This window comes from Tursiops truncatus, chromosome 7, assembly GCF_011762595.2.
Source record: "Tursiops truncatus isolate mTurTru1 chromosome 7, mTurTru1.mat.Y, whole genome shotgun sequence".
In the NCBI taxonomy this organism is placed as follows: Eukaryota; Metazoa; Chordata; class Mammalia; order Artiodactyla; family Delphinidae; genus Tursiops; species Tursiops truncatus.
The window spans coordinates 11377806-11394566 of NC_047040.1; the positions used below are offsets into that span (position 1 = coordinate 11377806).

The following is a 16761-nucleotide window of genomic DNA, read 5'->3' on the forward strand; positions in this document are numbered from 1 at the left end:
GTGTGTTTTCCATTTAATAGCGTTTCTATTGGTATCCTGAGAAACATGTACGTACCAGGACTTCCAGGGGCTCCAGGGGGACCACTGGGACCTGTGAATACATAATAGCAATTAATTGTTTACAAAGATGTAAATATCCCCTCCCCCCGGTTACTGAAATCTTGGATGACGATATAATAATAATATAATAATACATTTTTCATACTTTTTCTCCACTCTCACAGAGGTAAATACGAGAAAACTTCACTCATTTAAACAAACTGTAAAGAAGAAACTAAGTTCATCTTAGATGTCTAGCACTCAAAAAGGGGGAGGGAAGAGAGACAGGGGTAGGGGATAAGGGACATGAGCTACTCTGTATAAAATAAATAAGCAGCAAGGATATATGGTACAGCAGAGAGAAATACAGCCATTTTTTGTAATAACTTTACATGGAGTATAATCTACAAAAATATTGAATCACTATGTTGTACGCCTGAAACCAATATAATATTGTAAATCAACTATACTTCAATTTTTTAAAAAAAGTAAATCATGCTACTTTATCATCTTCAAATAATTCAACAAGACACTTCCTAAGAGTCTGCTCTGTGTTTGGCATTTTGCTGGGATGATTCAGATGCCAGAATATTAAATAGCTGGAATTGTCAAGAATATGAGTTTGGTCTGGATCCGTCTCAGATCGCTTATAGCTGTAACACTGCGTAGGGCTCTAATTCTTTGATGTATATGAGTGATTTATAGTAAGCATATCAGATTTTTAAAAATCTATGTCTAATACTTATCTGTCCATTTGTTTAAGTACACTGAGACTTTTACCCCTCTTAAGTAAAATTCTTTGAAATATTATTTATATCAATAATTTTCCTAGATCAGTGGTTCTTAATCCTGTTGCACGTTAGAATTAATCTGGGGAGCTTTAACGATCTGCCAGTATCCAGGGCCTTCCTCCAGGCAATTAAATCAGAACCACAGGGATGGGACCTGGACGTGGTTCTTATTTAGCAGTTCCTGGGGATTTTAATGTGTAGTAAGAGATAAGAACTATTAGCCAGATCTTTGCAATCTATCAAAAGGGATAGAACGTAAGTAAATGTGACTTTAATTCATGATGCTGGAAGTCAGAAAACCAGGACTTCAGTTCTTTCTTGTCACTATTTGTGTGGATTTGCTCAAATCATAGCTTTTCAGGGACTCCATTTTCTCTTTTGTATCCCACTGAGATTGCTGGTTTCGGACACTCCCACCTCCTTCTCTCCAGCCATGTTTGTGTCTTCCTACCAGACTTGAACGTTATGCTTTCCTACATAAAGATAATTCAGTTACCTTCTACTGTATACCACCTATGGAATTTTCTTATGAAAATTAGGAAACACCAAAAAATATCACCACCTATGAACATTAGGAGACCTCCCTTCTCCTCTTGCCAATTCTGGGTCTGTAAACACACGCTATACATTTTGCCTTGAAAGAAAGACATGGAATGATCAGCAAATGCTTTAGGAAGAAATTTATTCTCACCCTGTGGGCCAGGAGCTCCCTTGGGCCCTGGTGGGCCTGGAATTCCTTCATCTCCCTTTTCCTGGTACGCATCATAATATTCTGTCTTAAAGGAAAAAGAAATTAATAAAGAAAAAAGACAGTTATTTATGGACAGCTCGCCAAATGCAATTACTTCAATTCCTTCTTTTTTGGCTACAATGATAGTTTCCTTATTTTCCTGAATTCATAGGTTTATGTGTTAGAAGGATATGGCAGTTAAGTATATGGGATGGATACATTTAAAAATAAAAGTTAATCTGGTATCATGATATCATATATTTCATGGGCTTTCAATTAGAAATACATTTTATGATGTGGCCCAAATCACATATACACATTTCAATATACACATACATGTCTATATATGTGTGAATATGTATGCAGAAATTAAAGTTTCACAAAATAGTGACTTCTTACAACATATGATCAACTCTGATATTTTTTATTCTATTCTATTTCACTTTTTAAAAATGCTTGTCCTGAGGACTAAATTTATTTCAAAGTATATTGGGACCTACACATCAAAAATACTTTATTGATTGTTTCTTTACATTTCAGGACACTGTTGACCTTCAGACAAAGGTTTCCTCAGTCCAAGGACTCAGGACTATTACGTATTTCTTTTTTTTTTTTTTTTTTTTTTTTTTTTGCGGTATGCGGGCCTCTCATTGTTGTGGCCTCTCCCGCTGTGGAGCACAGGCTCCAGACACGCAGGCTCAGCGGCCACGGCCCACGGGCCCAGCCGCTCCATGGCACGTGGGATCCTCCTGGACCGGGGCACAAACCTGCGTCCCCCGCATCGGCAGGCGGACTCCCAACCACTGCGCCACCAGGGAAGCCCGACTATTACGTATTTCTGAAGCGATCAGTGGACCTACTGCTGGTCTCCTTAACCATCTACTTCCAAAGCAGAACTTCCTCTGAAGTTAGCAGAAGCTGCAGAGTTATGTGGTATTGAGCATGAGAAAAGAAGATAGAAAGAAGATGGAAGTATAAAAGTTTTTTAAAAACTTAGTTTTTTCATATGCTGCCTGGGGCCAATTAGTTCACTGACTTGTTTAAAGAACAGGTAACTAGAGCTTTGTGGTTAAGCAGTATAAAATCACAAAAAAGAATTACTACTAATCATAGTACTAATAATGTACTAATCTCCTCCATCATAAAATCCATAAAGACATGTGAGTACCTTCCACGTAAGTACTTTCACAGAATAGCCTCTTTTATTTTCCCAGCAACCCCTTAAAAGTATCTTGGGATTACTTGCCATCTGAAGCATTTGCTTGTAGTGTAAAGAGGCTGATTTCTGGGACCCTCCTCCGGTTACTGAGTTGACTTACTTAGCCTGAAGGGCCTGAGAACTGCGTTTGTAACAACACGCACACACACTCCCCCAGTGACTCCCTTGCCACCATGGAGGAGCTTTCTGTCACACCTGCATAGTCACACTGAACGTGAGAACCACTGTCTTTTGAGGCAGGAAAGGAAGAGGCCAGACCTCAGAGCCTGGGTCTTCTGCACTCATCTCCTTAAGCTGCAGAGTCACGGTATAAAATGTAGCCACCCTGCAGTCAGGAGCTGACAGACATCAAATCCACGTTCACGCCGGGGAGGGGAGGACACAGCCTGCCACTAAGGAGCATGGGCTGGGGTCGTTGGTTTTTGCTGGTCCTGTATTAAACCCAGGGCTGAGCTGCTGCTGCCTCACAGTGCAGGGCTGTCTTAATGGGGCCCAGCTGGAGACGGCCACCCTGCTGCCCATGCTGTCCTCCTCTGCTGCCTTCCTGCCCTACTTAAGGGCAAGGGATTACTTACCTTGGGCCAGGCCTGATTAGACAAAGGTTTTCTTCTCTACAGCCCAGGATGGGCATGGCCAGTGCATTCCAGGGACCAAGTAGGACCAAAGAAAAATACTTGTCCATTATCAAATGGACAAATAATGACAACAGCTATTTTTTTTGCCCCGGTTTGATGAAAAGGTAAATACTGTAATCTCTATCATAGCAGTCAATAAGAGACAATGATTCAAAATTTCCTTGATATTTTGAAAGACTTGATCAAACATGACCTTAAAATGGTCTTTAATTACACTTACTGGACCACGAAATCCTGGAGGGCCCATGTCTCCTTTCCACCCCTATGTTGAAAGACAGTTAGAAATTATGAGCACATTAATCAAAAGTATTTACATGTTAGGTATACTAGAAACCAAAATGCACAGTTAAACAAATCTATGTTAAAATTGATGTTATTTCTATGAAATGTACAAACCAAGTTAACATGAAAGGGATACTACTTGTGATTATCTTCCTGGAGGGCCATTATCTGAGTCAAGAATCTTATCTACAAGGTCTGGAAGAAGTGGCTCTTGTTGTCTAGGTTTCTTCCACATCACTCCCTTCAAAGGATGTTTGCATCATTGCGTGCTCTCCTGTTCCTACCCAGACTAGAGGCACAGAGAAACCAGGCTGTGGGTTGTAGGCAATTCCCAGTGTCCCAGCTATAATCAAACTCCTTTCTTACCTACTCAGGAAGGCATTCCAGAATTCTACTGGAAGTGATATTAACACAGGATAAAAATCTTGAATCTGCATATATACCTACGTATGAAAACTATTTGAAAATATCTGTAACGTGTTGTCAGAAACAATGATGTGGAATACGGTCCACAGTTAACTGATGATGACCTTTCAGTACATCATGACCCAGGTTGAGACTCACGGGGACCAGCCTACCCTTGACCTCTGATGACCTGAAACTTCCTCCAATCGCAGGTCCTTTCCAGCTTCTTCCTCGGGGAGCTGAAATCTCAAATCTCAGCTGAGAGTGAGCTGAAATCTCACTCGTCCAAAGTCAGCTTCTACTACACAGGACAGGTGTAACATCTTTCCCCTTCAAGTGTTTAAATATAGTTGCCACATCTCTTGTTTCTTCTTAACAAATATGCTAAGATGTTTTAGTGAGCTCTAATTGCAATTCCTTGTACCGAGTTTCAGGACGTGTGGGGAAAGGGTGACCAAACCCAACCAGTTAAAAAAGCTGAAGATAGATGTTAGGAAGGGAATTACCTTGATGCCATCTTCGCCCCTTAACCCAGGGAAACCCTTGCTGCCTTTGGCTCCCTACGGAGAACAGTAAAGTGCGTAGGTCAGAAGACACATTGATAATCAATCTCTTCTGTAGGAAGCAAAATGCTTTAAACTCCTTTCGGGAAAAAAAATGTGCTCAGATGACCTCTCTCCACAGTGAGGGTGTAACACTATGATTCTCAAACATAATTTTTAAAAGCTATATGCTTTTTGTTTGCTTAAAACTACTTAGTGACTCTCAAAAACCCTTCTTTGTCTAATAGGACCGACACTTTCACTATATTAATGGGCCACGTCACGTCTTTACCTCAGTGCCAGGGAAACCGGGGGCACCATCTTTTCCAGGCTTTCCCTAAAACAAAAGCAAAACAAAAACACGTAACTTCATAAATATGGGTAATTTCAATAAACATGAAAAATTAAATGATATGATCATCTCTTGACCTTAGGCAAGAAAGCCTGACTGAGGTTTCCCCCACTTATTAAAAGGAAAAACTATTAACCACAGAACAGGTGATGACTTTCTCTTGCCAGGGAAGGCAGAAGCCAGTCAGAATGGGAAATTAGGGAGGGTCACTGGAAAAAGGAGAGGATATTAAGAGCTAAGCTTAAACTAGAGTTAACACTACCCATCAAAGCTTAGAAGGAAAATCAAGGAAGCACTGAGCAGAGAATCGAACAGGAAAATCCAGAAAGAGGGAGGCGTTCACAGTCTATTCATTTGCGGTGTTGGCAATTCCCTGAACTCCAGATGTGCCTATATTTAAATATATGCATAAAAGGTATTTTGCAGCATTCAAACAGACAGGGCTTTTGGGATTAACTATTATGATAAAATAATAAATGATATGATAAAATTAAAAATCATATTAGTTGAATATTTTTTCTTAGAAAAAAATATTTTCCCAGCGTATAATTTTTAGAGTTTTTAAACAATATATGTGTTTAAATATTTGCAAAATAGAGCTGGGTGGGAGAGTGAGCCTCTGTTACTTCTACATTCTCCTCTTTTTTTACCCATCACCCCCTATATGGATGAAGATCGTTTGTCAAAGAAGAGGATGAGGCTGATACACAGAGAGGAGCAGAAGTGAAATGGACAGAGTCCTGCCCATTTCATTTCAGGTTCAGAAGTCCTTGAAGCTTGTTTTAACCTTGAAATTCTCAGATACTTGAACAAATAAATTCTAACTCCCAAATTTTTTAAAAAAGTTTAGAAAATCTAAGCTAGTTTGAGTTAAGCACCTTATATTCACAACCTCAACAGTCCTGAGTACTTACTAATTTAGGTTGCACATGACACTGAATTTCCAAACTCACCTGCGGGCCTGGTTCTCCAGGAGCACCTTTTTCTGATCCGTAAGATTCTCCAGGTGGCCCCTGTATTAATGAGAGTTAGGTCAAGTTTTGTAAATTATTGATTTTTGACTTACATTGATTTTTATTAACTTTTCCCTTCTGTTAAAAATTTTTGAAATGGTGGGTTATCTAAGAAGGACATCTTATTTATGAATATTAATTTAAACACAGATGCTGAAGATAAATCATAAGATGGGTGCCATTGGGTACATGTAAAACGGTGCAGGGATTTCAGCCAGAAGTGGCCATAAAATAATCCTAGTATTTACGATCTCTGCGGTAAAATACTACCGTGCTTTAGCTAATATTAAGATTTAAAGGTAGATCATACATCAGAATATGCTCTAAGGTTCTACTTTTTGTTTCAAGGGAACAACATGATTCTTAGTGACCTACTGAGGGTCCAGGGCGTCCAGACTGGCCCATGGCTCCCTGGTCTCCCTTCTCCCCCTTGAGGTCCTGTCACAAAAACAAGTTAAGGTCATTACAAACAGATCAAACAAGATATTATTGACTATACTTGCAAAAGTCCCCTATCTGTTCAATGGATTGGATTTTAAAGCTACTTATATACCTCCTGTTAACACACCACATTATCAATTTTCACATTTTGAATTTTATACCTGGGAACCCCCTGAAACAATATACAAACTTTTTGTGTGCTATATTTTATTTAATTTTTAAACTGATGTATAGCTGATTTACAATATTATATTAGTTTCAAGTGTACAATGTAGTGATTCAAGATTTTTATACTCCTTTTATAGTTACTATAAAATATCGGCTCTATTCCCTGTGCTGTACAATATATCCTTTTTATAACCTTTTCTTTTTTTTTAAAAAAATGAAAGTATCCTTTAGATCAAACTGTATTAAACTAATTTAATTCTTGAATCAGTTTTCTATAAGCACAATTAGATCATTTCTTTTTTTTATTATTTTTTTTATTTTTTATTTTTTTTTTTGGCGGTACGCGGGCCTCTCACCGTTGTGGCCTCTCCCGTTGCGGAGCATAGGCTCCAGACGCGCAGGCTTAGCGGCCATGGCTCACGGGCCCAGCTGCTCTGCGGCATGTGGGATCTTCCCGGACCGGGGCACGAACCCGCGTCCCCTGCATTGGCAGGTGGACTCTCAACCACTGTGCCACCAGGGAAGCCCAGATCATTTCTAATGTAGTCTACTTTCATTTTTAATATACTGAAATTATTTTCACTGAGATCAACTATTTTCTGAGTAAATGTTAGGAGGATTGAATTCATTAATTAGGTTTGTTTTGCCCTTATCACATTTTATTTATATATTGTGAAAATATAATTTTCAAAAACAATTTTTTCCCAATGTGAGTATCCTCCTGAGGGCATCATTTTTAGAAATAACTCAATTTTGTCCCCTGGGTCAAATCTTCCAGATCTTGCTTTTGTCAAAATAAGATTTTTTCCCATCAATTTTCAGCCAATAGAGCTTTAGACTATTAAATATACTTTTGTTGATTAATTCTGAAAAGTTCAGTTATTCTCCTCAGCCAATTTTTTTCCAGTCTTCAATGAGAGTTATTATTTTGGCCATATAAAACTTCCCCATGTTCTGTTTTAACTCTTCTAGTTTTGTTTTGATAATTTCTATCATTAAAAATTAATTATATTGGAAAGAGATGATTAAGGGATTTCTTCTGGGGTGATGAAAATGTTCTAAAATTGCACGTGGTTATAGCTGCACAACTCTATGGATATACTAATAGCCACTGAATTGTACACTATATAAGTGAATTTTATGGCATGTGAATTATATCTCAATAATGCGGTTAAAAGTTAATTATAATTAAAACCCATGAATTTTATTCTTTAAAAGGGTGAAAATTATGGTATGTGAATTATATTGCAATAAGCTATTATTAAAAACAATTAATCATTAAGTTTAAAGGAGAAGGATGATTTATGTTTATTTCTTAGTTAATCCACAAGAAAATTGTTAGCTTCCCCCTCACTCCCCATTCCCCTTCCCAGACATTCCAGGATCAACCTGGTGTCTAGGATTGGTGTATGATGTTGTGATGCACTTCTTCTGAGCATCTGATTCAATTCCATCCTCTGGTCCTTCTAGCTACCCCAGTGTGGGAGCAAAAAGCACATGATAATGTCAAAATAACGAGTCACAGTGCCCTTGGAGGGGAGTGGGGGGCCACACTGCCTTGGGGTTATGACGGCAGGGTAAAAATGTCCCATTTGATTATGATACTGCTCTACCCTTATCTTTAGGTCATTGCTATCCAATTGCATCAGAGCCACACACCATTTTGCTACTGTTTATTCAAAAATACTCACCATATACCCACCCTATGTTAGCAACAAGGAGAGGGATGGGGATAATGGGTTAGCAAAATTAGATCTAGGCTCTTCCTTCAAGAATGTTGGGAGTGGCTTGCCTTGCATCTTCCCCATTTCATGTTTTCTAGTTCTCGAGTAAAAGATGGAGAAGGAATAAAAGTCCAGTTGGCTGAGCTGGGCTTAGGTGACAGAGCTTATAAAAGAGGTAAGGGATCAAAGGACCTCATCCTAGAAAGGGGAAGGCGCAACCTTAATAATAAAATTGAAGAGTTACCGTTCTGTTAACCAGGCCGGTTAGTGTCACGATAACTGTTCCTGGTGGTCCCGGCGGTCCTGTTAATCCTTTCATACCCTAAAGACAAATACACTCAGGAATAAAAAACTAAGCTTGAGAGATCTACATTTCCTCTTTAGTTCTTACCTAGGAAGATAAAGCACATGAAACCTGAGACACAGGAAATACTTTCGTTTCAGTGTGACTTAGTGAATCAATTGTGTAAGTTGATTGCTAGGGAACTTAAAATATCTTGCCCACAGATAAACCACAGAATTTAAATTACCCGCTCTCCTTTTTGTCCTATCACGTTATCGCCCATGTGACCCTGTAAGAAAACACAAAACCAAATTTTTTTTTTTAAATGAACATGAATGTATAGTCTAAACCCATTAAGGTTCAATGTTTATAATTGAACATTTATATTTTAACTGTAATGTTACTATCGTGAAAGTTATTTTAGCTGTTTCTTGGAGTGGAGTGGCAACATGTTTCTTTTAAAAGTAGAGATCTTGAAGGGCAGAAAGCTTAAGGGGTTTACTTAATAGGGCAAGTGATAACAGGAGATGCTGTGGGCCAGGGGAAGGAGCCCAGCTCGGAGGACATTTTTCTGGCTCAGCCACCAGCCAATTTTGCTTCCTCTGGCTGGTAACTTCCTGATGCCCTAGTTTCCCCATCTTAAAAATAAGAGGGATGTGTAGCTGATCTTCAGGATTCTGAAATTCAAAACTTAATAGAGAACTAAGAATAGAATTCAAGCAACCTGACTTCACTAGTAAGTTAGTGACATGAGATAAGTCTGTGAATCATCTCTCTTCAGTAATCTATCATTTCAACCAATGTGTCTGTGCTTTTCTGCTCTTGAGTTTGCAGATTTTCCCCCAATTAGGCCACAAGCTGTAGAGAAAAGCACTTAACCTGAACCTATTCATCTCACAGGGTATGTATGTGTGTGCACGTGTGTGTGTGTGTGTGTGTACACATCAATGAAACAATAAATGTGAAAGCACCTTGGCAAGTACCCTACACACAAAGGCTATCTGACAGTAAGTAATTTCCTGGTGGGGCTCAGCCTTGCTCAACATTTTCTTACTTAAAATAATGAAGGGGATCAGAATATGCCACCCCCAAATATACCACTTTGGCAGAAGAATTATTTTGAGCTGAAGGCAAGTGAGAAACAGCAAATGCAGATAAAGTTCCTTGTTCTCCCCCATCTGCCTCAAGACAGGGCCTAAATTTCCCTTTGTGAAGGTGTCACCCTCCCCTCTCCTGTACCAGGAAGAGAAGACAAGTCATCACTGGAGACAATACACACTTAAGTCTGCATAAACAAACTTTACTGAAATAACACTTATCTTCCGTTAGTTTCCCCCATATATTGACCTTTCCACAATCTACTGCCCCTTGAAGCTCAAAACCCTGTTCCTTTGTCCTGTCACTCCTCCACAAATTTATCACCCTTTGTTAAAATGGTATACAAGCCTCTGGGTCTGACTGCTTCTTTGGGGTTTTTTATTTCATTTCTGTGAGGTTTCCACATGCATATGAAATCAAACTTTCTTCCTACAGTTAACCCACTCACTGAACCTAAGAAGATAGAAGAAAAAGTTTTTTTCTTCCCCCATACTAACAGTTGGCCTTTGTAATAGAAAGAAATGCAGGACTGTGCTTAACGAGTCCATGAATAGTCATTTTTATTTACTAGTATAAAAACAGGTTGGCTTTGGGAAGCAGCCCAGTAAAAAAATATATAAGGTAACGTGTTGCGGGAAACATAAAGAGTAGGAGTCCTTGCCCTTTTCCTGATGAGGAACTCCTTATAATTGAATGAAGACGCTTTGTATCAGAGATCAAGTTACTGAAGTGCAGGGAGAAGGGAAGTAGGAGGTGCAGAGCTGCTAGCCATGCTTACTTCCCTGCTGGGAATCCTTGTGAGTTCCAGAGGGGTGCCCAGCAGTGACCCACATGTGGAATCAGACTGAGTTTGGCTTTTAGATCGGTTAGGATGTTCTGGCTGACACAACATACGAATTGTCATCTACCTTAGGTCCTGGAGGTCCCATGGTTCCTGGAAAGCCCTAGAAAAATCCACCAGTTAAAATTACAGCAGGTAATGAATCAAGCCTAAAACTCTGTTTAAAATTTTAGGCTATAATTCTTTTATTAGTTACGATGTGTACAGCAATGGTGGCTTCATACTCACAAAGAATCCTGGAGGGCCAGGGGGACCAATAGGTCCAGGAAAACCTGGAAGGCCTGGCAAACCCTTTAAATTAAGAGAAGAATTAGAATAAGTTTAAATTTACTTCTCACTGAAGAACGATGTCCATTAGTTAAATGCATTAAACTATTTTAGAAAAACCAGAGCCTAATGTTTCTTATTTATGGCTGCAATTGATTTCAATAGAGGCCATGTGTAACATGTGTTGCCATGTATAACAGGCTACCGGGATCAACCTGATGGTACTATTTCCAGGAAAATGACCAGAGCAGTTGCTTTACTTAAGAAGAGTTTTACAATTTTTAGAAATGTTTCCTCTCTCTCTCTCTCTCTCTCTCCCTCTCCAAGCACGCTCTTATCTCTGGGCCCTTCCACCTGCTCTGCCTCTGCCTAGAATCCTCTTTCCCCCGATATCTCTATAACTCACTTTCTCTCCCTTTTCTTATCTTTATTCAAACGTTATCCTTTCCATGGGGCCTTCCTGCCCATCCGACCTAATGCCACAACCTTCCTTCTAATCTGGACACTTCCTATCCCCCAACCCTGCATTATTTTTCTCCTTGGCATTTATTACTATCTAATACAACATATACTTAGTAATTTACGTTTTTAAATATTTTCTGCTTCTAGAATGTGCCATGAGGGCAAACATTTTTGTTAAACTATTTTTGGAGGTTTGTGCACTGTGGTATCCCCAGCACCTAACTAGCCCCTGGAACCTACCTGGCACGTAATAAGGATTTCTTGTATGACTGAAGGTCCCACTGCTATACTTTCAGCAGTAGCACAATGCGGTACACGGCCAACACTCAATACACATTGAAGGGATCCATCCGTGTCCCAGATTGCTACTATCTCCTCTTACTAGATGCCCTGCCCTCAGCATCTGGCTCCCTAAATGCTTCCTAAGCAAAAACACAAGAGCCATCATATTCTGCATCTTTTCTCAAAAGCTTATGCGGCCCCGAACCGTGTCATTCTTCAGTTTTGCAGCCCATCATTAGCTGCCATGGCTCACCATATAGATGTTCAACAACCTTAACTCAAACTCTTTGACTCACCCAGGCAAATTCCTATCTCTGCCCAGGAATTTCCACCTATACTTCTGAATTAAGTTAAAATATTTCTGATTAATTAACCTAAAAGTTAGTATCAAAAGATCCCCCCCCCTTTTTTTGGCTAAGACACGTTTATTTTTCCCACTTCTTTACAGCAAGAAAGCTTTTTGAGGGCCTTCAAAAACATATACCAATCAAATAACTTATCATCAAAAGATGCTTCTGAATCACAGAGTAAAGTGCACACAGCCACCAAATAGCTCTTTCCTTGTATCTATTCTGGGTCACCCTCCGGCTACACACAGAGAGATCAGAAAGCAAACTATTCAACAGGAGAAAGGTGCAGTTAAATAAAATACTACTATCATGCAAACTTTACAATAGGACTGTTACGTAATATGACGATTTTAAATTGTATTCAACATGTAATACAATCTTACCCGGGATTTCAACAAATACAAAGTGGAACACAACCATTCCCTGAAGGCTCTTTCTTAGATTTAGTAAAGCTTGGGTGATTGAGACTTAAGAAGAGGCTAAAAGACATATGTACAAAATCACGTTTTTTATATGAGCTAAATGTAGTTTCTTATAATGAGGTGAATGTGTTAGAATAAAATGAGGTAAATATGTAAATAGAAGAGATATGAATATCTATGAAGAACATTTGTAAGAGAGTGAGAAAGAGATAGAGGGAGAAGAAGAGAGAGAGAGAAGAAGAAGAAGAAAAAAGAGGTGGAAAGAGAGATACAGAGAGAAAGAGATGGAGAATGATAGGGATCTTCTCTGAAGTGAGTACCTGGAATCCTGGAGCTCCTGGCAACCCAGGGTCACCTTTTCCATCAAGGGCTACGCCTTCTCCTTCAGCAGGAGCCCCCTTGAAAATGAAGAAGTTCATCAAACATAAGCAATGTTATATCTTCAAAACTCCTCTAAATGGTTATTCAAGGTCATACCGCTTCAAGGATAAAAGCGCTTTCAGGATATATACTTAGAGAAATGCTTTAGGATTATTTAGTTATTCCATTTTGAAGAATTTAAAGCATTTTCGTATTTTCTAAACTTGACCATTTACTGTGGAGGGAAGAAAGACACAAGAATAATAGACCATTTCCCAAGACACCAAAATGAGTGGCAATTCCTTATCTAGAATTTGGGGCCCTGAGCATAAGTTCAGCTCTCTTTTCCCAGACCCTATTTTCCTAAAGAATAATACAAAACTTGTATTCCTGAAGACATATCTATGACAAGAAGTAGAAGTTGTTCAATAGGAATAAATATCATGTCCTAATTCCTATGATTTCTGAATTAATCATGAGATCTGATTTGTAATTACTTATGTCTTATTGTTTAATACAAGTCCCTTTCATATGTACAATTAGAGATTTTTTGACAATCACATGCCACAAATAACTTACTTTCTCTCCTTTCAAACCAACGGCACCCTAGGAAAAGGAGTGGCATATTAGCAACCAGAGGCAAATCAAATACACAGCATCCCTGCTTTGTCCTCCCTGCTATTCTGCCTTCTCTCCCTGCTCTGTACTTCCCACTGGCTTTTAAACATGCTCAAGTCTTTCTCATCTAAACAAAGTCTCCCCCTAAATCCACCCTCCCCATACTGCCTTGTCTATCTTTCATGTCATCGGCAAACTTCCCACTCTCTTCATCTCTCACATCTTTCTTACACTCACGTCTATGTCCTCCCTCCACCTGTCATGGAAGTTAAAGTCTGCAGTGACTTTGATGTTACTGAAACCGACGACAACACCTTAGTTCCCGCCTTACTGGATTTCTCAGCAGCACTAGGCAGCTGTCTGTCACTCCCCTTTACTGGAAATTGTTAAAAAGGAGATGGGTCCAAGATGGAATCACTCCTGTTAGGTCCACAGCAGCAAACCAAGACTTAATACCTAACCTGACTACGGTTTTAACCTACCCTAGGAATGTGACCTTTGACCCGCCAACCTGGAAATTCCTGGTCTGCACTGATAAGATATTCCACCCAATAACACCTTCCATTCCCCTTAAGAGGCAGCTTTGCCTAACAAAATGCCTTCTTTGTTAATAAAACAATACATTCTTTGCTAATAATGTCATTTTTTCCATTCCCTCTCTGGCTTTAAAAACCTTTCCTATCTATGGTCGGATGCAGCAACTCTCTCCTTGCTAGATGGGGTGCTGCCAGCCTCGTGAATCATCCACTAAGGCCAATATTAGATGGTCAGATTTATTCAGTCAAATTTTTATTATTTAGCAACATCTTCCCTGGGCTTCCAGAATACACTCCCTGCTTTCTTCTACCTTAAGGGCCCTTCCTCCTTTACAGGCTTATTGTCCTTGATCTCACATTACATGCTGAAGCTCTCTAAGTCCCAGTTCCAGGGCCCTTTTCTCCTCTCTTCCATCCTTGAGTCACCACAATCCAGGCCTTTCCCACTGTCTAGTTCACATCTCCCCTTCAGTGTCTCAAAAGCAAAACAAAGTCTCAAAGTGCATTTATTCATTCATTTCTCAACTATTAGTTGAATGTCTACTGTCGGCTGCTTCAGACTTCCCCAAGGTCATGACAGATTTCTGTATGTGGTCATTCCAAAGGAAACTCTTTGTAATTGTACTTTATGTCTTGGATGGGGAGTTAGAAATATAAACGTACCGGGATGCCTGGGTAGCCTGGTGTCCCCCGAAGTCCTGGAAACCCTTGCTCACCCTGGAAGACATACAGAGCTTGTCATTCTTCTTAGTTGTTCTAGAACAGCCTATTGAGATAATTTCCCTGTTTCTCTCTTCCAACCCTGCAGTGGTAAATCTAGACAAAGTAACCCAAATTCCTTACAGCTACTGGGTCATGAGGCTGAAGGCCAGGAAACCATTATCTTAATTGAAAACAGGATTAGAATCTACTGTTTCTCAAATTGTGCATAAATGGCAAAAGGCTAATTGTGCCAAGAACTTTTCAATTGCTGCTTCCTTGAAACTTTAGTAATTACTCCTTTCATGGCCACCATTCTGGGGAAAAGGAGAGTGCAGTCAGGAAACAAAGGAGATGAATGAACATCGAAAAGCTCAGTCATTCTATTCCAAAGACCAATTTTGCATTCCAAGCCTTAGTTTCTGATTTATATATACTCACAACCTCAGATGCAAATAACCATTTGAGCCCCCAGTTATCTTTCGGTGGGAAAGCATCAGAGAACTTCCTTAAAAAGCAATCAGAAAGCAAGGTGGGGGGGACTTCCTTGGTGGTGCAGTGGTTAAAAATCCGCCTGCCAATGCAGGGGACATGGGTTTGAGCCCTGGTCTGGGAAGATCCCACATGCCGCGGAGTAACTAAGCCCATGCACCACAACTACTGAGCCTGCGCTCTAGAGCCTGCGAGTCACAACTACTGAGCCTGCGTGCCACGACTATTGAAGCCCGCACACCTAGAGCCCCTGCTCCGCAGCAAGAGAAAACACCACAATGAGAAGCCCGCGCAGTGCGACGAAGGGTAGCCCCCGGTCGCCAGAACTAGAGAAAGCCCGCATGCGGCGACGAAGACCCAAGGCAGCCAAAAATAAATAAATAAATTTTTTAAAAAAGAAAGCAAGGTGGGGGAGGGGAGGGGAATTGGATGCAGACACTCCAATGGTACTCCAAACTTCCAGTTATAAGGTAAATAAGTACTAGGGAGGGAATGCACAACATGCTAAATCTAATTAACACTGCTGTATGTTATACATGAACATTGACAGCGTAAATCCTACGAGTTCTCATCACACACACAAATGTTTTTTCTTTCTTTAATTTTGTATCTATAAGAGATGGTGGGTTCACTAAACTATTGTGATGATCATTTCATGGTGTATGTAAGTCAAATCATTATGCTGGACACTTTGAACTTATGTATTGCTGTATGTCAATTATATCTCAATAAAACTGGAAGAAAGTAAAGAAAAAGGCATAAGAAGAAAGAAAACCATCATATGTCTGCCCTGAAGACACATACCATCGGTTCTGGCTAAAAGAATATTTCAAGGAGAGTCTAGCCTGTCTTATTACTACTTCACCTTGATTTATTCATTTAGCAAAACGTTAACTAACCATCTCCTGTGTGAGGCATACATACCTTAGAACCATTGCATCCTGGCAAACCGACAGGTCCATACGGTCCAGGATGGCCTGGGATGCCCTAAACAATAGAGCAAGTCTCAAAAAGGAGAGATAATCAGGCCCCGGGAACAGGTGGAAACAGTGCAGAAACCATGGTGGGAAAAGATGGGCTAATTTAGATAGTTCTTTAAGTACAAATGGTTATTTAAATAAAGTAGTAAATTAGTTATTTTAGATAATAATTTAAATAAAAATCATAGCAAATAAAATAGGCTAATTAAAACCAAAAATTATCCAGTGAGATATAGATATTTAAGATAAAACAAAAGGTCTTTCTATATAAAATAATTCCATTAGCACGCTGTGTTAAGCTGGCATAAAGGAAAGAGAAGAGGGAAGTGTGCACAGAGGTAACTATTTTATTATTTTATTATCCTGTGCTATCAAGCAGAGTTCATTCTATTCTATTCTATTCTATTCTATTCTATTCTATTCTATTCTATCCCATCCCATCCCACCCCATCCCATCCCATCCCATTCTATCTCAATCTGTTCCATCTGTTTGTATCTCAGGAAATATACTTTGACTTGTATGTCTTGTAAATCCACACTCTAATACACTATGTGATTCTGATATTTTCATCATGAAGCAAATGTATCAGTACTCATTTTCTTGTGCTATTGCTTTAACATCTTTATTAAAATGAGCTTACTTCTTATTATTCCATTTACACATTTTTCTCATTACTTACTGGAAGTCCAGGAGGACCTGAAAATCCTGGTAATCCAGTTGTTCCCTAAA

The 16761-nt window shown here is 39.5% G+C and overlaps 1 protein-coding gene across 1 annotated transcript in view; it reads right to left on the minus strand.

The window, feature by feature from the left end:
- The window catches only part of COL4A3 (collagen type IV alpha 3 chain), a 133906-nt gene that overhangs the window by 49806 nt on the left and 67339 nt on the right, over window positions 1–16761 (minus strand). Inside the window, exons 2-17 of the mRNA XM_073807882.1 lie at window positions 16712–16756; window positions 15976–16038; window positions 14524–14577; window positions 13286–13312; window positions 12667–12744; window positions 10792–10854; window positions 10631–10666; window positions 8872–8913; window positions 8586–8663; window positions 6384–6446; window positions 5949–6008; window positions 4936–4980; window positions 4608–4661; window positions 3635–3676; window positions 1522–1606; window positions 56–91 (exon numbers count right to left, since the gene is read on the minus strand). Of these exons, the coding sequence (XP_073663983.1) occupies window positions 56–91; window positions 1522–1606; window positions 3635–3676; window positions 4608–4661; window positions 4936–4980; window positions 5949–6008; window positions 6384–6446; window positions 8586–8663; window positions 8872–8913; window positions 10631–10666; window positions 10792–10854; window positions 12667–12744; window positions 13286–13312; window positions 14524–14577; window positions 15976–16038; window positions 16712–16756 (871 nt within the window). The remainder of the gene's footprint in view (window positions 1–55; window positions 92–1521; window positions 1607–3634; window positions 3677–4607; window positions 4662–4935; window positions 4981–5948; window positions 6009–6383; window positions 6447–8585; window positions 8664–8871; window positions 8914–10630; window positions 10667–10791; window positions 10855–12666; window positions 12745–13285; window positions 13313–14523; window positions 14578–15975; window positions 16039–16711; window positions 16757–16761) is intronic.